Source organism: Ceratosolen solmsi, unplaced genomic scaffold, assembly GCF_000503995.2.
Source record: "Ceratosolen solmsi marchali unplaced genomic scaffold, CerSol_1.0 scaffold53, whole genome shotgun sequence".
Classification (NCBI taxonomy): Eukaryota; Metazoa; Arthropoda; class Insecta; order Hymenoptera; family Agaonidae; genus Ceratosolen; species Ceratosolen solmsi.
Window position 1 is genome coordinate 856,022 of NW_011948441.1, and position 22,354 is coordinate 878,375.

Consider the following 22,354-nt stretch of genomic DNA (forward strand, 5'->3'; position numbering starts at 1 on the left):
TACATTTATTATAAATAGCGTATTTCATAAATATTTGCTTTTTTCTTTAAGCAAACGTTATATTAAATAATTAATAAATTTTATGAGATTACAAAAATAGTTGTTATTGTAATTCAATTTTCGCCTACGTATTGAATTTATGTTGAATTTACAAGTTGTAATTGGCATATAATAGTGTTCTTTTTATTTATTTGATTGCTTTAAAAAATATCACAAGGAAAATTAAATGTATTTTTTGTTTTAAACAATATAATATTATCATAATTTGTACAAAATGCACCTCGTCGTTCCGACTTGTTTTATCAAGGCCGGTTCAACGGATACAATTTGATGCCGTTGACAACTCAGCGAGCACGGGTGTTGTGTGGTAGCGATGACAGGTCACAAGTGGAAGGGATATTATAATAATACAATAAAGATATAGCTGAAGTATGCTATTTATTCTGTTATTTATTAATGACAAGGTTGACTAGTATTACTATTATTACTTGTAGAACTATATTCTTGGATTGAAGTGATGCGTTGCGGAGACAAATGTACAGTAATCTATGCAGCTTGATTGTTGAATACGAATGTCGAATGGCGCGAAGTTTTGTTCGTCGACACTAGCGCCTTTTGAACGAGCACGTGTGTGGTTGAGGTTATGAATGAAGCTTTATGATTGAAAGATATCGCAAGTGGCGTGAAACTGGATTGTCTACACTTGCGTTGGGTCTTGCTTTCTTTCGTAAGCTTCCGAACTTGAACTAAGGTGAGGGTTACGAAGTGGGATGCCCTTGGCGGGTGCGAAACTTGACGACGCGTACTGGAATTTATTCCGCACTGTCATTTTAAGAGTCGCTTCTTCGTCCTTAGTGCTTGTCGATGTAATACTCTCAATCTCAATATATATGTAATTATTGTAGTAAATACTACTTACGAAGTCTAATCGTTGACTCGTCTCCGGACTCTGATATGCGGATTTTCGTCGCTCCCTTGGAACATGTAACGACGGTTTCTTGAACTGCGTTAGTGGGCATACGGGTTTAGTCGTAGTTCTTCCGGGGCAGTAACTACTGTTCCAGCAACAGTGTTAATGGACAATCCGAAGAAGTGTAAGTCGTTCCCGAAATAGCGTTAAATAGACTTTCACTAAAAACTTAACTGAGTATGAAATGTCTCAAGGGTTTAATATATTGAGAGAGTATTACTAAAAGAGTGATATAAAAAAATACTAATAAGCAATAGATATCAAAAACTGAGAGACACTTCGAAAAGAGTAATATCACCAAAATATTACTAACTGAAAACTATCAATAGTAAATATCAAGACAGTTAAATATCACGAGTAATAAGGGTTAAGTATCGAGACTGTTAAGTATCAAGAGTTAAGTACCAAGAGTAATGAGTATTGAAAATTGCGCCCCTTAAATACATTTGCTGACCATGAATTTTACTTGAACCCCTTCCCTTATTTTCTGTCCAATCAGAAACTCCTCCCTTATAGTGTGAGGACCTCTTTTGGCTTCGGAGTTAATTAAGTGCTTATTCGTCTCTGGGTCTTCATGATGAGCAGATCTCTCCGCTGCCGTATGCGATAGCATGTCGGCCGCGGCGAGGGGGGGGGGGATTCGCTGACACATCTGGTGACAGCAAGCAACTTCTTGACAGCGGAAAGGGGAAGGAAGGTCCACTTCCAGTAATGCTTGATGTAGTTGCCGAGCGGAACGAAAATGCAGATGTCAAAACTATAGGTTTTCCCGTGTTTATGGTATTGTTTTTTCCAGATGTTTTATGACACTAATGCGTGAGAATTTTGAGCAAGCGAAGTTTGAAATTCAAATACAATATTTACGATGTTACTTGCCAGATATTTTATTGCACTGACAAAAAAAGGAAAAATGTTCTCGCATTCTCGAACATAATTCAATAGTACCAAATTGTTCAATAGTAATCAAATTGATTATACTATAGAAATACTATTTGAAAACAATTTTTTATTCTTTAAGCAAAAATTTATACGTATGAATTTCACAGTATAGTTACAAAAGTATTTTAAAAATTTTGTTTGAATATTCTATCATTTTATAATAAATAGAGTATATTTTGAGGAAACAAACAATTCAAGTAATTTAATTTCATTCAATCATTCATTATCTTATAAATATTAAAGACTTTTGTTTCTGTAATCACTCAGTAAGAAATTACTAATTTTTTTTTTATAATCATAAATGTATTTGTTCACATATTCTTATATTATCTATAATAAGTATAGATAATATAAATAATATAAATTTAATATTATTATAAGATTTTTAAGTCCATATAAAAATTAAAACTACATTGTTTCTATTAATTAATGAATTTAATATTATTTGAAATGTTGAGAAATCTGTTATATAATAATCTATTAAATAATAAAATATACTAAATATATGTAGTTAGTTAACCAATATTAAAATTTCTACCTATACAATATAAAATCGTATTTAACTTATGTCGAGATATTCTGTTGTAACGTTAATAATTGATGATCAGGAAATGATGTTGTAATATATTATGTAAATATTTTACAATATAAAAAAATATACATACATCTGTAACAATTGACTTCAATATGCAGAAATAGAAAAAAAAGCTTTATATAATAGAATTATATTGTTCGAAAGTGGTATTATTGTCTGGTTCGAACTGTCAGTGTTTCGATAGCTTTAATAATTTGCCGCCTGCCACAGCAGATGCTTGGGTGGGAGTAAAGTGGAAGGGTTATAGAAATGTGTAGTATGTGCAATGTTCGTTAACATATGATTTATTAACAGTTGCATTAACAATAAGCAGTATTCACTGGTCACAGAAGCGTGTAAACTCTGTCTTGTCTCAATGATGTGGTTGCTCCTTGATGGTGACAACGATGTCATGGCCGGAAAGTTGTAAAGAAATATCTTGAGACTATGCTTGTTGTAGCCAAATAGCTTATCGTAATGCAATCAGCACTCTCGACTGCTTGTAGCTTGTAGTATATTTGATATTTAACGTGTATTCCTTGTGTTTGGAATTCCAGCCACCAAAATGGTCCGAAGACCAAGGTGGTTGGATTAGACCGTACCACCAGTTTAATGGCGATTGGGGGGGGGATGCATCAATTCAGTGTAAACACAATTGGTTTTAGTAACTTTTATTTAAGGTTATGTTACATCATTAGTTGTTGTTACCGATCGTTATGAGAATTGTTGAGCTAGTCGTGAATTTAACAGTTGGCAATAACTGTAGAACATCGTCCGGATGTGCAAGGTAAGACTGAGCTATTTGTATTGAATGCGCCTAATTGTACTAGCGAAACGGAAGCAGCAACTGTCGGCGCTTTAATTGTACTAGCGAAATATGACAGTAATTACCGAAGAAGAAGTCGCGAGAGAAGCGTGGCCATGGGCGCTCTCATTGGCGATATGAATTGTGGAGACTATCTGGTCAATGCCGGTGCCTCGTCAGCGGTCTGATATGAATCAAGTTGCAGAGTCCTAGCTGATAAAGTCAGCGCTGTGTCGTAATGATGCTGACACAGCCGGAACCACCAAACAGTATCAGCAGCCTCTTCTATAGCCTGATAACAATCTGTAATGCGTTTGCAGTGGCAAACGTACACTCATCTAATGCAGCGTGAAGGTTTAAATATGAGCGCAGAATGGCGCGAAGTTTGATTCGTCAACACTCGCGCTGTTCGTGTGAGCATGTGCGTAGTTCAGGTTATGGTTGTAATGTAGCGCGACACATGTAACCGTTGCTAGTTGAGAATATACTCGTATCGTAGCAAGAAGGTTCTTGTCCTGATATTGGCGTACTGCAATGGTTATTCAGATGGAAGTAAGAATTTGATAGGCTTTTACCTCATGAAGGATACTGCTACGTATTGCGTCTGCTATGAGCGTTGAATGGCACGCTGAGTGGATTCATAAGCGTCAGACTTTGACACCATTTGACTACAATTACGTAGTTTTTATTATAAAATGAAAGATAAGTAATATCTGTAATTATGTATAAGCATTTTTTTAGAAAACAAATAGATTTTAGGAAAATATGTAAGATATTCACATTTAAATGGCATTTATTTTATACGTATCCACTGTTATTTTTATTTTGGTAATAGTATGTGATCTAAAAGAATTACAGTGTTCAACATTTATATTTATGAGAAATAAATTAAGTTCTCTTGATAAATTGTTTATTATACTAAATTTTAATATCAATTATTTTAATAATAATTTTGAATAGTTGAATTTGTTATGCAAATATTATTCTAAACATAAGGGGAAAATAATATTTTAAATAATTTCAATTTCTTTATCTTATAGAATTAGTTGTTCTACTAGAAATTAGTAAATGAAATATTTATTTATTATATCGTAATGAATACAATGTTTTATTATTATAATATCATTGCAATAATTGCATAATAAAATGACAACTAGACGAATACTATTAAGTTTACATAGAGAAATGTCTTTAATGTTATTAATGCCTTTATGATAACTTGAAATAATCTGTTGACTGCATAATTATAGATTTATGTTATATTTTAGTCATCGAGTTGGCAAAGACATGCAACACCTCGATCAATCCAGTGGGATTCATTTAAATATGTTTTTAATAAAATAAATATGACGAAATTTGATGAGTGGCCAGTTGTTGCAAGGACACCTCGTCTTTCACTTGTTTTATAAAGTGGTGAGCGGTAAACATTTTCTATAACAAAATTGGCCTTGATTCCCGGTTTTAACCATATTATTGGTAAAGTATCGAATAATATTTTTGGGAAAGACTCGTCGAGTTCCATCTTTTTTCTGTTCCATCGTGCACCCTCTATAAATAATCCATTAACGTATACTCCATATTTTGGCGAGTCTTTGATTTCGTGAACATGCTCATAACTAAAATAATTTATTGTACTTTACTTGTTGTTAGTTAAAGGTAAGTAGGTGTAGTAATTATTAAAGAGAAGTTGATACTTACTGAGTGATTTTGAACTGGAAATCAAGATGATCTATAGGTATTGTGTGCTTACGTGCATAATTCTGTAATACTCCGGTTAGAAATGATTGTGTAAAAAAGAAACCAGAAAGCCAGAAAACATTTGGCGCATCATTATCAATCCAACGTTGAAGAAATTTGATTCTTTCAAGCAAGTCATCAATGTAGCTACTTAGGGGCTTTAGTGTTGGATAGGATTTCTTTTCCCAAACTGTAGGTACTCGACCAATGCTTGCACTAGTAAAAATTTCTTCCAAATTTGATGACATAATGATTTGCCCTTTTATCGCCTTCTTTAAATTAATTAAACTGCTTTTTATGATTTCAGTCAATCTGTTGAATCTAATAACTTCTTGCCTGAGTATAGTGTTCATACTGTTTTCATAAATAACTGGAAAGCGTTCTTCCACATACTCAGTATTAAATTGTTCGGGCATTTTTTTTAATATTTCGTCAGCTAAATCAAACACTACTAATTCGTTACTTTGAACCGATTCAGACTCCCCACCTGAAAAATATAACAATATTTAATATATCATTTAATACAATTAATACATATATCAATGAGCAGACAATACTCATTATAGACGATAAATTTATTACAATACCTAATTGCGTTTGAGTTTGTAAAGCACCGAAAAGTAATTGCATCGATTCGCGATTATCTTTGGTGATATTTGCATTATCGTGAAGTCCAAAAACTTCAGGAAGCTGATTAATAGGCAAACTTTGAATATAACTGATATAGCCTTCGTAATTAATGTCGCCGGGCAAATGATAAATTCCACTTGGAGAAAATGAATATTCTGAGTGAAGGACATCAGGATTAAAATATTTTCGAAGCAAAGAATTTAAAAGTCTTCTGTCTTTGTCATCCGTAACACGACCGCCATAGTTACACTCTCCTATTAAATAGAGCAGCGCTTCAAACGGTATATCATCGTATTCGTTTAAAAACATTTGCAATTGTTTCAAACTAATACGTAAATCCGATTCATTAAACTCGTAAGGAATGTTCCACCCGAGAGGTCCAAAACTTCTTCTTTCTTGAACAATAGCGTGAAAGATTGAAAGTGAGAAGAGTAATTTGCGCCACTCCAACAATTTATTATTTTCCTAAAAATGTAATATAATTCGATTATTCATTACTATTATTCAATAATAAATGTAAAATTAAATATAGTATACATTGAAAAAGCTTGGGTTAGATATAGGGTCGCTGATGTAACTGCGCATTAGATTGCTGCGTAAGCCTTTTGGGGGCTCATTAGTCATTTTAACTGAATTTTGCAATACTGCTACGGGAAATGCCTTTGAGGGGTAACTGGTCAGCCAAAGTCGGAATTTAGGATGTGTATTCATGGGTGTAATAACTTCGTCACATATTCGATCGAGTTCACGCATCCACGATTCAGCTAAATGGCAGTTTTGTAATACAAGCCAATCGCCAGTTTTTATGGATTCGTTTATAGCAGCAATAGCAACTGGGCCTTGACCTTGACCCAGCGATATTGATTTCAGATGCTTCGCTGAAATGCCAAGATCCTCCGCAAATTTGATTAAACCGGTCATTGGATCGGAACCTTAAATATTGTAATCATAATTTTTAGTATTGTTTTTGTAAAAAGTGATTTGAAAAAAAAAAGATTATTAAGTAGTAACCTGGAGATAATATAAAGATCAGAGGCGTTACGTTGTTCGAATCCATGTAAGAATCTTTCAATTCAAAAGACGGAGGCTCAGTGAATGATTGGCCCATTTTGGTAATGATAAAACTTCGAATAGCTGGAACTAGTTTATCTGGTCTTACACATCTTAAAAGAACTAGTCTCTCTAAATTGTCTTCTGATAGCTCGTTAAAGGGTATGGGCATTACATTTTCATCAGGATTTTGTAAATCATAATACATTTTCCAGTCATCAATATTCTCTATAAATAAATCTTTTAATTTTTTTAAGCTATTTAATGAACTTGCCCTAACTAATTCAGCCCATGACTTGTCTGATAACCAGCTAGAAGCTGGATTTGGATATGGATTGCTTATAGCAATGCCACCAGTCAGCAAAAATGACCATAAATCTTCTTCAAGTTGATTATTGCCTAATTTTAATAATAAACGGTGAAATAATTAATTAACTAATTAATGAAAAACGTTATTCGTTATATCAATGATTATAATCAATACCTCGTAAAATCCCGACACAAAGTATTAAGGAAAATATTAATTTATCTTTTTCAAAAAGCGAACGACAAACGTTCCGATATATTGAACCAGTAAAAATATTATTCAATGTAGCAATACGAACTTCCAAATAATTCGTTGCTGTCATTGATATTTGTGACTTTTCGCTGAAAATATTTGAAAATAAGCGTAGAAACCATGGTAAGGAATATTGATACATTGGCTCAATATTTGTTAATTCTGAAATACAGAAAAAGAGAGTAGTGGCATGATGTGAAACTGGTTTGTAGCCACCTCTAGCTCTATCAATATCTTGAGATGTTTCAGCAGCTATTTTTTGCTTAGCCATAATGTCTTCAGAAAGAATCTTGGAGGATGAAAGTATTTTTATTGCGGTTTCGTCCTCAAGGATATTGCCTTCGCTACTAGAAAGTATTTGCAGTATTTTATCTTCGATTTCTTTCAAGATACGCTTATTATTTGCACTCTCTATAATTAAACGATTTTTTTTCTCTTCTAGAATTGGAAGCTCTTTGGCAACGACGATACCAAGAAGTTGATCTTGCAGACCATGTGGCGTTAATGTGAAGTTGAGTAAATTTACTTTAACAGTAAGTTCGGGGAGGTAATGCGGATTTCGTAACCTGGTAGTTATATATAATCGAAAATTCATATTGTACTCAATTGTGTTTTCTCCAAACTTTATATAATGAAGTCCATGTTGCATAAAAAGATTCTTTAGTAAAATTGGCTCCAACAATGAATCGATCTCTTCTAAAATATTTTCTAATAGTACTGGCAAACCTAATTGCACTGCAGTTTCAATAACTCTTGTATAATTCGAATCTGTTAATTTTATTACACTTAATTTGTTTTCTTTTTCCAACTTTTTAATCCACTTATTTGCCTGCACCTGAGGATCTATCATTAAAGGCCAACGATTTGCTATCTTAATAATAATTCCATTTTCCACAGAAAATTTATCGGATGGCAAGCCAGAAATAAGCCAGGAACGGACTTAAATAAATAAATAAAATAATTTAGAATATCTATTAAATTATGGTAATAAAAATTATACGACAAATAAATAGAATTTCATTATTAGCATAATGTTTTTCATTACTGGTGCATTTTTTATTATTAAATGTATTTCAAGTAAATATTAAAATTAAAAAATTTTGCATTCTGCGTTTAATTAAATGCAATCTATCAAGTATTATAAGATTTTAAATGACCAATAAGTTAACAATTAGTGAAAAATATTTCAAATAAAAATAAGATTCGTCTATTTTATGATAAGAATTTGCAATGGTTTTGGTCTAATTATTATCATTTAATAATTACTCTTTACTTAACGATAAAGATAAGATTTATAATGTTTATTTATAATGAGAATAGAAATTATCTACTTTCAACAGGATCACCCAGTATTTCAGCAAGATTGAATGGTGGGGGAGAGCAAGGTATATCGAGTTTTAGGCAAACTGTGTGCCAATCATTAATAAGAGAGTCTCGATAAAAAACGGTGAAAGCTCCAAGGTAGGCGATAATTCCGGAGGCGAGAAGAATATCGCCAATGACATTTTTCAAACTGGCACCAAGAATTTCCGCGGCTTCGCTCCACCGTGATTTTTCCCCTCCCAAACCTCCTATGAGTTTTTCAGCTCTGTCTAATTTCTGCACGCACTGCTCGATCTGATCTTCTAGTTTCTTTTTTTCGCGCATACACTCGGCAAATTCATCGTTTAGTTGCTGCAGCTTATCGCTTACTTCCTACATAAATAAGTAATTCTTATAATGAAACTATATGGCAGCTCAGGCATGTTAATATATAATAAAAAGTTTATCTGACTTGAAGCAAGGCACGCTTGGCATTTAAAGTCTCCATTTGCACAGCAAGTTCAGCTTCTGCCTCAGCAAGTATCGCTTTCTTTGGCGCAACAACTTTAATTACTCTGTCATAAACTTCCATTGCTCTAACCCATTTACACAGGCCTTCGCAAGCAGTTGAAACTTTTTTTATAACTTCCGGTTGAAAGCCACGATCTTTTATAAATTTATCTCTTATCTTCTTCATATTGGCTGGCAATATATTATCCTTATCAAAGAATTTCAAACTCTCAAGAAATTTGATATCTCCGAGTAATCTGACAGAGGGTGGCCAATAATCTTCTATCATACTTCCGGTAGTAGAATCTAATACTCGATCTGGTTTCACACCTATTATCATATTTACAAAATTATATTATTAAATACCGACATTTCCTTTTTTTTTTATTTAAAGTTCTAGGCTCTACATGGTTTTTTTTCTCTTCTTTTTATCCTTAGTTTAATACGTACCCTTAATAATACAAACTGCTTCTAAAACAAGTCGAACTCCTGCGGGAGGATTTTTCATAGACTTAACGATAGTGATATCCGCAGGTTTAAGTGTATCAAGAGCAGCTAAAGCAGCTTCAAGTGCAGGCGTCGCCTCAGCCAAGTCGCTCTCACAATCGTCTTTAATGGCTTGAGCGGCTGCTGCAGCCTCGTTAGCCAATGCTTCATCAGCTGCCACAACCTCTTTCTTGGCCTCGACGTTTACAGTATCTTGTTCAATTTTTATCATAAGTTTGTCACTAAGTTGTGACTGTATTACTAGTTTTGGCTGAAGTGCCTGCAATTCTTCTTGCATCACGAAGATTTGACCCGCTGCAAATTCAAGTTTCTCCAATCCAACCACATAACGTAACTGCTGTTTCTTGACATCCTCAACCTTTTCAAAGTAAATATACTTATTTTTTGAACGCATCAATAATTTATGTTAATTTTACCTTGTTATTATACAGTTTGTTTAAACAGTTGATAAGCTCGAGATAATTTGTAGGCGTAGCATAGATTCGGCGCCGTTGGGATTTCCAGTAATCCTCGGTGGCTTTGCAAACACTTAAATGAAAGTGTTGACAAACATCAACACAATTGAGTTTGACCTCATCGTTAATAGGTAGATCTTGAAGGAAATATTTGGCAACCTTCTGAAGGGCTTCGTCTGGCCAAGATGTAAACCAATCAATAGTACAGCAGTTTATTAACGATGGGAACATACGTAATCGCACTCGGAATGCGTCGCCAATCGGTGACATTCCCACAGTAACATGTACATTTTTTCTTACACGTTCCGTAAATATACCGTACAGAGCCATTGGACTTGTTTCCATCTGTTTCTCTTTAAAAAACCATACGAATTACTTATATAGTCCAGTTTATAAAAAGTGAAAAATAATTATCTAATATTAACCTGGAATTGGATTTTTAACTTGAGCCTCCCTTGCGACATTTGCCATTTTTTCCAAAATCTCTGCTTTCTCCTCGGATCCATACAAATTAGGCACATCGCCTGAATTAAGAAGCATACTTAAATCTTCTAAAAAGGATTCGTCCTTAATTTGATTATCATTAAAAAGAAATACTGTTTGCTTTCCATCACATCCTGAACGTAGTAGCAGACTTCTGAGATCGTTTTGCCATTCAGTAACTCCATAGGACCGCGTTATTTCAATTGTGTACATCATGTATTCGCACATATTCGTTGCTAATCGCGTGCACGATGTACGTCCAGAGCCACCGACGCCAATAAGAAGTACATGTCCATTATCCTGTTGAAGGACGCGCGAAATGCGAGATATGTGCTCAATAACATAACGGAACATAACTAACGCCATCGGTGTTTTCGACAGATTATTAAATTCCATAAGATAATAATCCATTCTTTCCTGTAATTAGAATACAACGCACGCACATATCACACGCACACACGCACACACACGCGCGCACACACACATTTTTATATCTTATTTACTTTTTTATGTAGCACTTAAACACATAATACTCATCTTACCTTTAATATTTCAAAGTCTGATATTTCATCATAAATTTTAGGATCAGCATCAGGATCCATGTAATTTCCGAAAAGTAAATTGCCCATATGCTTGCTTGTGATCTCATTATCCCCGGGTATGAGGAGATTTTCTAATATTTTATCAATGGGTTGCCGAAGATTTTCGTAACAGGCACTCTTAACCATAGTAAATAAGCATTCGCGATCTTCTACATCAACGAGTCGATCGTGAAAAACTCTATAAATCTCATGGATCCATAATTTTATAAGCTTTTCTGGCGTTTTCAATCTCGTACTTGGGACTAACAGAATCCCTCCCATAACGCGACTGAAGTCTCGCAAATTAAACGTATAATGACTTTTACTTGGAATTGGCAGAAAAGAAGCAATAGCTTTCCGATAAACCTCTATTGTTGCTGATAGCATCATTTTTCCTGTACTTAAAAATACAATATAAATAAATGTATGATAATTGTTAATATGAAAATAGATATTAGAAGTAGAAGTTTTAACCTATTCTGCTAACATTGTGGTCAAAGTCATGCTCAAAGTGCCATTCTAATATAGTTCCGAAAATTTTTGTCATTGTAGTATCATCGAATGCATCAATGCCAATAATACTTAAATGCCTCGTAAATCTCGTAGTGATTTTATTAGAAGCCCCACCAGGTGGAAGCATCGCTGCCAAAAAAAGTATATCAACCAGATATAATTTACTCGTATCTTTAGGATTGAACCAGTACCCATGATCAATCCATTGCCTTAAAAGTTCAATCGGTGGTTGAGCTCCATACGTTTCAAGCATAGGCATACTCAGATCATCCACAAACAGGGCACACCTGATTACCGATATACCAGGTATGTATAATTAATATAATTAATTGCAAACATTAATTGAAATACTTTTCGAATTTTTACTTTTTACCCATAGCGGGACCATAAACTCCCTTTCTTCGGCGATCTAGTTTGGACATTACAATGTCTTGGGTTTGATTGGCACTGGTTCGCGCACTGAAGTTAAGAGTATTTTGTACGTATTTATTTTTGGAAAGACTTAGCATGTAATTTAGTATAACGGTAGATTTGCCAGTACCGGTCGGACCAACAAATAATGTAGAAATTCCATTTTCCATATAGAGCGAAAGAAAATAATTCTGCATTAACATATCATTTGTTTGCACAATTATATCACTCAATTTTGCTTTGGATGGTAAGGATGCCTACGATCAATCATTTATATGATTAATTCACTTATATTGATACTTAATCTTTTACTTTACCTGATGTGCAGTATCCATCCAAGATATCCATGTACCGTTATTCTTTTTATCGTACATCCAATCAAAAATAGTGCCACGTTCAGGAAAAAGCTGCTGCTTTGTTAATTTGAAGATTTTTGGCTTTGGATAATTCGCATCGTTTCCCAATAATATTTTTCTGATAAATACATCAATAAGTTTTTTACTATCACTAACTAATGTTGAGCAAATTCCCCAAACTATACTAAAAATCAATACGCATTGAAGCCACAGTGTGCTAACTTGCAATTCTTTGTCCAATAATGTATTTAACAGTTTTGTAAAGGACTAAAATTGTAACAATAAACATAGTTATAGATAATGGAATACAGGATGGATGTATTATACAAACCAGAAACATATGGAGTTCGCTAATAGTGATGAAGGTTCGACAATTTGTTTTAATGAAGTAAAATATTGGATCGAGTAACCATTCGATTATGTCACAAACGAGTTCAAGCTGATCAGGCAGTAATTTATTCTTCAAATGTACTTTATAAGATTCGAAAAAGGTCATCCAGCCAAGTTGAGATGGCTCCATATAAATCATGCCGCATCTGCTGACAGTTGCGGGTGACGCGTGCTCGAGATCAGCAGGTTCAAATATCATGTTCATTTTCGAGGACATTTGTATTATTTCCCCAGACATGAGACATAATTTTTTATTGTCATCCAATACGGTATTCATATTCTCTATCCAGATTGCATCAACAGGCCCATCAAAAATAATCCATTTACGCTCTAAAGACGTTGACTGGGCGAATTCACGAAATGTATTGGCCAATACTCCATCGCTCCATTCGTGGGAGATCGGATCAAAGCTTCCATACATTTGCCCCAACGTTATTGCTTTTGGATTAATAATTCTGCAATAAATCGTGCATTTTAATCAATGTGCTATGCAATAGAAATAAACCTACCTGTAAGTCACTCGCATTTCCTTAATCGCAGCGTGACGATTAGTCGATAATTCTCCAAGTGCATTAGCAAGACTCTGATATGCTGAAGTCTTTCCAGCTAAAGTATCGCCGACAATCATAAGTCCGTGTCTTACTAGAATCATTTCATAAATCTGTATAATTTTGTCAAGATACCAGGGCGTGGGTTGTAAATTTTTCTTTATTAATTCAATTTTTATCAATTCTAAAAGTTCATCGCGATCTGGAGTAGGTAAATTGACGCCTGGGAACAGGTCACTATAAATTCCAGCGAATAGCGGTAAATCTTGAGCCAAGAATTTCGGTATATTCACATCGACGATTGCTCGTAGTACTAATATGGATTCGTCTTGTGTTGGGTATTTTAGTTTTAAATTTCCAGCAGCTACTAGAACAGTTTTCACGGCTCTCATCCCGTAATCGTAATGGCTCTGTGAACTTTTTACGTTCCATTAGATAATGAACTAAGAATAATGAAAGGTAATTTAATGATTTTTTACCTAAGCTGCTCGGAACAAAGCTTGTAAGTATGGACAATTTTTTCAGCTAGAGGACGAGCATCAACAAAGCCATAAGAGTAAAGTGTGATTTCGCCTATCATTCCATAATCTGGAACCATCATAGCGCATGTTCGGAAGAGAACTTTCAAATTATCTGGTAACTCTTGCCTTCCAGCGTAACCTGGATTCATTGTTATAATAACATTACAATTTGGATTTAACTTGAGTTCTGTACCCTCAAACATGAAATACTCTAAATGCTGTGCAACTGCCATCTAAAGAATTTTTTATTATTATTGGTATGCATCGACAGTAGATAGAGAGAATATAAATATTAAGCCTTATTACCTGAATCGATGATATCTGTTGTGCAATAACAGAAAGAACTTCGAGTTCGATTCGGTTGAATTCATCAAAACAGGCCCAAGCACCTGACTGTGCCAAACCTTTAAAGAATTTCCCCATAGCCGCATAATCCAGACCCTCTGAGCAATTAAACACGACGCATTGTTTAGCGACAGCCTTGGCTAAATCTTTAGCTGTTTCAGTCTTTCCGGTACCAGCTGGACCTTCTGGTGCTCCACCAAGATTCAATTTTAAAGCTCCCATCAGTGTTCTGTAGCAACGATCTGTTAACGGTGTTATTACAAGTCTCGGGCTATTTCCGAGATACTCGAATCCATAATCAATATCTGTCGTAATCATCGACACAATTACATTATTCTCGAACCAGTAGTATCTAAATTTCATTTAAAAATATTATAGTCGATTAAGCTTTTACATATGTTATTTAGCCAAATTATTAATTAATTACATGTAATATTTTATGAATAATTTCATTGATCAAATGCGTTATATAATTAACTCAAAATTAAAAATCAAATCGTTTATTTATAATAAAATTTGATACCTTAGTTGTGCTATCCAGTTAAAGTCTAAAACATCTTTAACCTTTTTTTCGATAAGGAGTTTCAGCACATCCCTAGCATGAACGTCAATAACGATCAAAGCATTTAATGTTATTCTTGAGCCAGCTGACAGTTTACCTCGAACAAGCGCTACCGTTTTATCGATTTGTCCACTACATTTTTTAAAATAGTCTTTCGTCGAATCGGTATCGAAAGATTCACAAACTTCGCTCGTCCAGTGAATTTGGCTTGCACAAAGAACTATTTGACCTGGCCAAGACACTATCCACTCTTCTCGTATCGTATCGAAGTATGCGATTACACTATCTTGTACTATCTCTTTTAGAGAAGTTTTCATTAATTGTTCTACCTTAAAATTGATTTTTAATTTTATTTTCATATATTATCTATTAAAAAAAAATAATACATACTTGGGAAAGCCACTTTTCTACCATGCCTTTAGCATCAACAGGATAAATTTTTCCACTAAAGGGAACATATTCTTCTTCTTCCGACATCATTCCAATAATTTCGTTTTCATTAATAAACTGCAACTTTTTGATACCCTCGAAACACTTTTTCAAATGTGGCTGAACCTTTTGTGCATCTTTAGTCTCGGATAAAATTTCTAATAGCTCATCATTTGATAAGAAGAAAAATCTACGGATTTTAATTGAATGTTTATGTATATATATATATATATATATATTTTATTTTTTTTATAACGCTTATCTGATTTTATATCGGCTGGTAAAGAATATAGCAAACCGAGGGAAAAAAAGCCTCTTCTTTTCTAGATAATCATTAAGCCCTTTTTGGATCTCTTCGAGAAATTTGTTGCAAGTTTTGAACATTTCAAGCATTTCTGGTATACCTGTTGCTATAAGAACATCTGGATTATTCGTAACATCAGACATAATGGAACGCCATATTTTGTCGACGTTGCGAAAATATTTAGCCTCGGTAGGCATTTGACGCATTATATCCTCGCTACTGAAAATTGGCTCCAGATACATCCAAGTAGCTTGACATTTAATCCACTGGTCAATTATGTCTTGCATTGAGATAAGTTTCTCCTCCCAAACTTGCATTTCCTCTTCAAAGGCTTTAATGAAAGGCGAGCCACGCATTGTTTGGGCTTTTAGAATTTGATCGTCTAAAAGCAGTTGAATATCGTCAACAGACGAGAGTACATTTACGCCAGTTTCTCGATAGAGAATTAATTCAAATGCCACGCTATTCCACTCTTCTTGCATGTTTTTCAAGTTCTGCTCTAACGCATGCTCCTTCGAGGCTCCCGATGAAATTTCTTCCAATATAGTAACATGAATATGCAATCCGGTCTCAATCATATCCGAAAGACTACTTGTTGGTTTCAAGTTAATATCAATACCAATGACCTCGCTAATATTTTCCCAATGACGGAGTTGTAATCCAGGATTACAAATACTTTGCAATAACGGCAAAAATTGCCTAAATTTTTCAACTTTGGTGCGAGATATCTCGGCAATTCTTTTAGCACTTGGTAAGTCTACAAGCTTACGTATTAATTTGTAAAGCATCCTCCATGTACTATCGGTCTGTTCTTTAATTTTTGTAGCATCGAGACTTCGAAAGGGTGCGTACATCCAGTTGTCATAGTTTTTGTTGAAGTCGAGGATACCATGCCAAAGTTGATCGAACGTATTCACGATTGAGGACATAGAAGCTATCGTCAGATAAGGACTTATATCCAAGTCCAATAGAGATTCTTCAATATTTATTGCCTCCCCTTCTTTCTCAATTTCACGCATTTCTGGAATTAATTTAAAAGAATATTTTAATTATTTAACCATGGCAATAGAGTTTATCATACCAACCATCAGATAAATTTTCAATTTCATTAGTGGCTGCAATTATTTCGCTCATAGAAAGAATCGGTGGATCTTTTCTTTTAAAAATATCTATTTTCAATGAGAATTCATGAATTTTACTATCGAAAATTAAGCGTCGCTTTTTCAATAGACCCTCCATGAAATCTTTACGCATGTCAAGCTTAGTTGTAGCTAGTTCCATCATTGTCTCCATTTCACGAGGCCAATTTAGAGCTCTGGTCGTTAATGCAATATCCTCAGGTTTAAAGAATGTTTGATGTTGAACCAGAAATAGTAAAAACTCAACGCTTTGCGTTAGTTGTACACGCAGATTGAACATTGTAGAATCTCGACTCTCCACAAGATAATTGTAGAGCTCAACAACGTCACGTGTAACTTCTGGCATTCCTTTAGAAAATTATATTATTATATTATTTCATTGTGATTGTAATACAGAATTAATCAATCGCATTGCATTGATTACCATACCAGCAATACGTTCAGCTATATAATCGAAACTAATACAAAGATCAGTATTGATAGTGCGAATTTTATCAAGATAATGCTCACAAATCGAAGTGCGAAGCTCATATAAAATATTTCTAAGATGCTCGTTTAGATCAGTACAATCGATTTCTATCATATTTAAACGAACCTATAATTCATAAATTACTTTAAGCTAACAATATTAAAACAGAATATTAATAATAAATAATATCTTATATATATATATATATATATATATATATATATATATATATATATTTTATATATATATATATATATATATATATATATATGTATATATATATTTTCCTTATTGCGAAGTAAATACATTTTCATTCTTATTTCATCGTATTCATGAATTTTACTACTTATGTCGCGCAAAACTGGGTTAGACTGCAAGTAATATTTAATCATGTCTTTATCTGTACCATCTAAGAGGTAATAATATGGTATATATTTTTGTAAATATAATCGAGGACCTTCTTCGTTCAGAGTTACAATCGCTAAGGCTGAATTAATAATTTCATTTACCTAAAAATTACGATTTTATCGAGGATGTAATAAAGAAAATTATTTTTTAAGAGAACGTACAACATTAGTTTTTAATAAGTGCTTAATCATACTAATTCAAATAAATGTTACTTATCATATGTACATTTATAATTGTTTATAATTATAAAATTAAGCATTGACAAATTGTATGATCTTTGATAAGTAAATTCTTTTTGAATCTAAAGCGAGTATAATTGAATTTTTTAATATAATAAAGTGTTAAATTTTAATTCATAAGTTTTCTAAATGTCAAATCAGATTTATATTTTAGAGATTTTAACAAATAATTCTATAAATAATGAATAGCCAATATGTAGTTTTTATAAATATAAAAATTAATTATTAATTTAAAATGCAATATTAAATTTAATTATTAATGTATAGATTTATACATAAAATACATACATCTTGTTCCGATCGATTAACAGGAAAGAGAAATGACTTTTTGTCTAATTCAGGAAATATCATATTCTCTATGCATGGTATGCTTGAAGTTATACTCATTATTGTATTGAAACATTCTGATAAGATGTTATACATAGCTGATACTGTTGGTTGGCATTCTAATTCATTATTTTGTCGCGTGGATTGTACATTGATCGTAATAAACGGCTTTCTGCAATAAAGTGAATATAATTGTTTTAACTATTTATGATTTATTATAATTGCTTACAAAAATGAATATATTTAGATAAATGGGTTCAATTTAGTATTGTGTAGTAAATTGTAATCAATAAATTTGTAGGTACGTTTTTCTATGTTCAATGTATGTATTCAACTTTATATTTCAACATATTTTGAAACATTACACGAGTATCTATTTTATTTAGAAAATGGTAGAGCTTCCTAGCTATTGACGATAATGACATTAATTCTCATTTTATAGAATGAAAGAATTTTGAATATAGTATTATTTATTGAGATATTATTGTTATAATAACTATTATGCTTAAAGTCAACTGTACATAACTTTAAGATCCACGATCGAATTATAATAAATTTATTTAAGAATCCAAGCTTGTTGTTATAAAATGTATTTAAATTTTTTAATCTTATATTATAATCTTACCTATTAGTATTATTATAGCCAAAAAATGTTAATATTAAAGAATTATATTATAACATACAATTAACATTCAAATAGAATTTTCCATTCGTTAATATGTATATATATATATATATATATATATATATATATAAGCTATATAAATTTTAGTTATTTAGAATGTATAATTAAATTTTAATTACATAATATATATTTATACAAATACATATTGTATAAAAATAAAGAAACAATTATTATATCTTTTTAATAATTTTGTTATTCTTATATTTTTCATATTTATAGCTGTATTGAAAATATTTAGAAACGTTACATTTTAATTAAATGTTCTAATTCTAATTCCATTAATTTTTAAATTTTATCCATTCCATAATTTATCCATATTTTAATCAATTAATTATTTAATATTTCGAATACATTCCAAATACAATGTCAACATTTTGACATTACAATGTCAAATACAATTTCAAATAAAATTAATATCGTTCAAAAAGCATAATTTTAAAAATGATACAAACAAATGATTGTCTACCAACTTTCTTTTAGATAAAAATTAATTATGTGTAAATTATTACGAGTTTTTTTTTATATAATTAACATTTTCTGTTTTTTATAATAAATATTTTTTATAATAAATAAATAGATTTGTTGATATGTAATAAATATTATTTTATGGAATAATAGTATAAATTGTATTAAACAGACATCAAACTAATTTGTAAACTATTTTATTCGAACCTTCTGCGATATAAAAATAATCTTTTGTGTAATTTTTTTTTAAATGTTAAAATATTAACATTTTTATAGTAATAATTACTATAGAAATTTAAAAGTAAAATATGTATTTTTTAAAATCAATGTTTTGTATGTTAATAACTTTCAATTATATAAATTTACAAAATTCACGATTAATTATAAAATTTTATCTATGTATAACAGAAATCCATTTCTTTTTATCGTCTAAAATAATTATTGTTCGATATTATAAAGCAAAAGCTTATAAGTCGAAAGATAAAACTATTTACTATAGAAACTCAATGAATATCTGACTAAAACAAAAAATTAAATTTTAATTATAATGCAGTATATTATACTATAAAAAAAAATTATACAGTACTTTTGGAATCTTTCAATCTTGACTGAAATTTTATTAATGTGGATTTTTCTAAAATTTCCAATAATTATAAATTTTTTAACTCCTAAGGAGTTGTATAATGAATCATAAATTTATACAGTAAACATTACTCGCAATACAATACTGTTTTGAATGGTTATATTTGTATATCAATTGTAATACTTTTATTTTTAATAAAATTCAATATTTTTATTAAAATAATTATTATATAAATATATGCTTTTATATAAAAAAAGAAACTTTGATATGAAATCTGTTGAATGTGAATATGAAATGATACGGTTTAATTATTGATATCTCTATGCTCTTATAGTTGAAGTATTTGTTGAAAATGAATTGAATAAAAATATATTTACCGTGAAAAAATAAAGTCATTATATTCTCCTTCAAATGAATTACCATTGCTGTACTGAATGATAAAATCTCGGAAATAACGCAACGTGTCCAAAACTATAAATCGTAGTTGCTGAGACAGGAGAGCATTTATGCTGCGAAAATACTTTTCCACCTGATGAGTGGACGCATTGGAACTTTTATCAAAAAGACCGGCCCAGGCATCTTTTCTCTCGAAGAAGAGTTCAGCTACTTCTGCGAACCATTCCTCGATTATACGTCTCTTCGTTGCCTGGCAGATTCGTTCCACTTGACTGAAAAATTCGCTTCCCCGAATTGGAAATTTTCCAAATTCCTTCAAATCGACGATTTTCATTGAAGCGTATCTAAGATCTCAATTTATATAGAGTTTTCGATGAAATATCGATAAAGCGTTGTTGTTAGACCGATTGGAAGTATATTAAAATTTAATATTAGCTAAATTTATCGAGGGTAAAGTGATTGTATAATCAAATTGTAATAACTAATAGAAGCTCTTACCTCTCGTGCCAAATTGAACAAATAGCACGAGATATTTCATTTGTGATGAAGAGATTATGTTCCATAAAATGAGTTGCGACAACTTTCATTTGATGCCAAGGCACTGGAGCTCGAATTATAAATGTTGGCCACTCCATCGGCACGTTACTGATATTTAAGAATTTTCGTTGACGTGGATCGCTCAGTAAGTAATTTATTAAAAATGATCGGGAACTTTTTTTGTGTTCTGTTATTATTTCTTTCTCGATGAGCTTTAAGTTTTTGCGAAAACTAAAATTGTTGATATATTTATTGCGGCAATGTTTAACTTTAATTTGAAATTTATTTGCATATATATATAATTTACTTCTCAGATTTGAGTAACTCTCTACTGATTCGCTTCTTTATTTCTCTTAAATTATTCCAATCATACGGTTCAGTCGGAAATGTACAGTGAGTTTTTAAAGCCTTAATTTTTTCCAATTGTTCAGGTTCCAGTATTCGACTTTGCATTTCTTTTTCAAATAATTTTTTTATCTCTTCAAACTGGCTATCAATACTTCTAGGCATATCGGCTTCTTTATTATAAAAACTCTGAAAGAATCAATATTGTATTGGATCTTTAAATTTAAAAAATTACAAAGTCAAGTCATAACGAATTTGTGTTTGTTTCTTTTGTTAGACATTTTTATTTTAAAAATGGCAATTATGTTAAAAGTAATGTATAATAAATAATTTAATTAAGAGAAGCTACTGCGTATATAAAATAAGAAAAAATGAACTTGTTCATCCAAGTGTTCGTTGGTCGGCTGACGCATCCGCTTACGCCTGCTTCTGGACTTTGCACTGTTGTCTGTCTGGTATTTATCCCGAAGTTCCTTCAAACTGATAGTATTCTCAAAAAGTCTTTTTGCCATCTTCTCATGTTCCTCCAATTCGTGTTTTAGCTTGTCGTCGTGCGCCTTAATGCATTCTCCTGGTGGGTATTCGAGCTTTCCATCCTCGCCAAAAATGTTCCAGCGGGGTGATGGACGTCGAGGTTTCGCCGGCTTTTTTCGATATTTATTTATCCATTTCGATCGCTGTATCATTTCCAGAGAGCGAGAGTACTCCACACATTTTGGATCCTTGTCCATGTTCGAAGGTTATTAATTGGATATTATCGGCAAGTCACACGCCTACGCGCAAACCGCGATGATTATATTGCAGCTGTACGTAGCCATAGTAACGATTTTATTTTAATGCTTAAAATTGTTATGAAACAAAGTTTTGCTCAATGATAATTACGGTTATCTTTGCATCACTTGAACAATTCACAAAATTATTAAGAGTCATAATTTACATGGCTTTTATAAAACGTATTTAAATTTTATAACGAATTGGATCGCAATAATAAAATTATAAATTTCGTCAATTAAATACACAATACTTATATTCATTTATACTATTATACAATTTTTAATTTATAATCATTATTTTTAAGTGTTTTTGTCAAAGTATTATATATATTTAATCAATATTTTCTAAATTGCAATGAAACTATTGATAAACTTAAATTTATATACAGTTAAACAATAACAAAATTAGTTAGATAAAATACAAAATTTTTCAACTAGAAAAAATGTATAAAGTTTTTGTATAAAAAAAATATATTGCATTTTATATTGTGATCTTTAATTACATCA

At 31.9% G+C, this 22,354-nt stretch overlaps 2 protein-coding genes across 2 annotated transcripts in view; one reads left to right on the plus strand and one right to left on the minus strand.

The window, feature by feature from the left end:
* Window positions 1–4,507: 4,507 nt before the first annotated feature.
* On the minus strand, window positions 4,508–21,885 carry Dnah3 (dynein heavy chain 3, axonemal). The gene is made up of 30 exons (XM_011503900.1): window positions 21,452–21,885; window positions 21,037–21,263; window positions 20,691–20,960; window positions 20,174–20,536; window positions 18,025–18,235; window positions 17,379–17,598; window positions 17,050–17,217; window positions 16,567–16,968; window positions 15,476–16,502; window positions 15,139–15,367; window positions 14,710–15,077; window positions 14,148–14,538; window positions 13,800–14,074; window positions 13,282–13,737; window positions 12,714–13,227; window positions 12,344–12,649; window positions 11,982–12,283; window positions 11,577–11,902; window positions 11,064–11,497; window positions 10,464–10,938; window positions 10,000–10,391; window positions 9,527–9,941; window positions 9,039–9,406; window positions 8,596–8,959; window positions 7,190–8,203; window positions 6,667–7,104; window positions 6,193–6,587; window positions 5,613–6,120; window positions 4,987–5,512; window positions 4,508–4,904 (listed from the first exon to the last, which is right to left on the minus strand). Exons 1-30 carry the CDS (start codon window positions 21,803–21,805, stop codon window positions 4,553–4,555), a joined length of 12,090 nt encoding a protein of 4,029 aa, XP_011502202.1. The 5' UTR covers window positions 21,806–21,885; the 3' UTR covers window positions 4,508–4,552.
* Window positions 11,838–22,354, plus strand: part of LOC105365671 (short/branched chain specific acyl-CoA dehydrogenase, mitochondrial) — a 30,829-nt gene continuing 20,312 nt past the window's right edge. The window contains exon 1 of the mRNA XM_011503898.1: window positions 11,838–11,921. The gene's annotated coding sequence lies outside the window, so the exon portion shown is untranslated. The remainder of the gene's footprint in view (window positions 11,922–22,354) is intronic.

Excerpts from the sequence above, each read along its gene's own strand:
- Dnah3 (XM_011503900.1), bottom strand. The coding sequence starts at position 21,805 with ATGGACAAGGATCCAAAATGTGTGGAGTACTCTCGCTCTCTGGAAATG. Across the intron at positions 20,537-20,690 it reads TGTTCAATTTGGCACGAGAG|ATACGCTTCAATGAAAATCG; the intron begins GTAAGAGCTTCT and ends TTGAGATCTTAG. Across the intron at positions 10,939-11,063 it reads CAGACTTTGAAATATTAAAG|GAAAGAATGGATTATTATCT; the intron begins GTAAGATGAGTA and ends TTCTAATTACAG.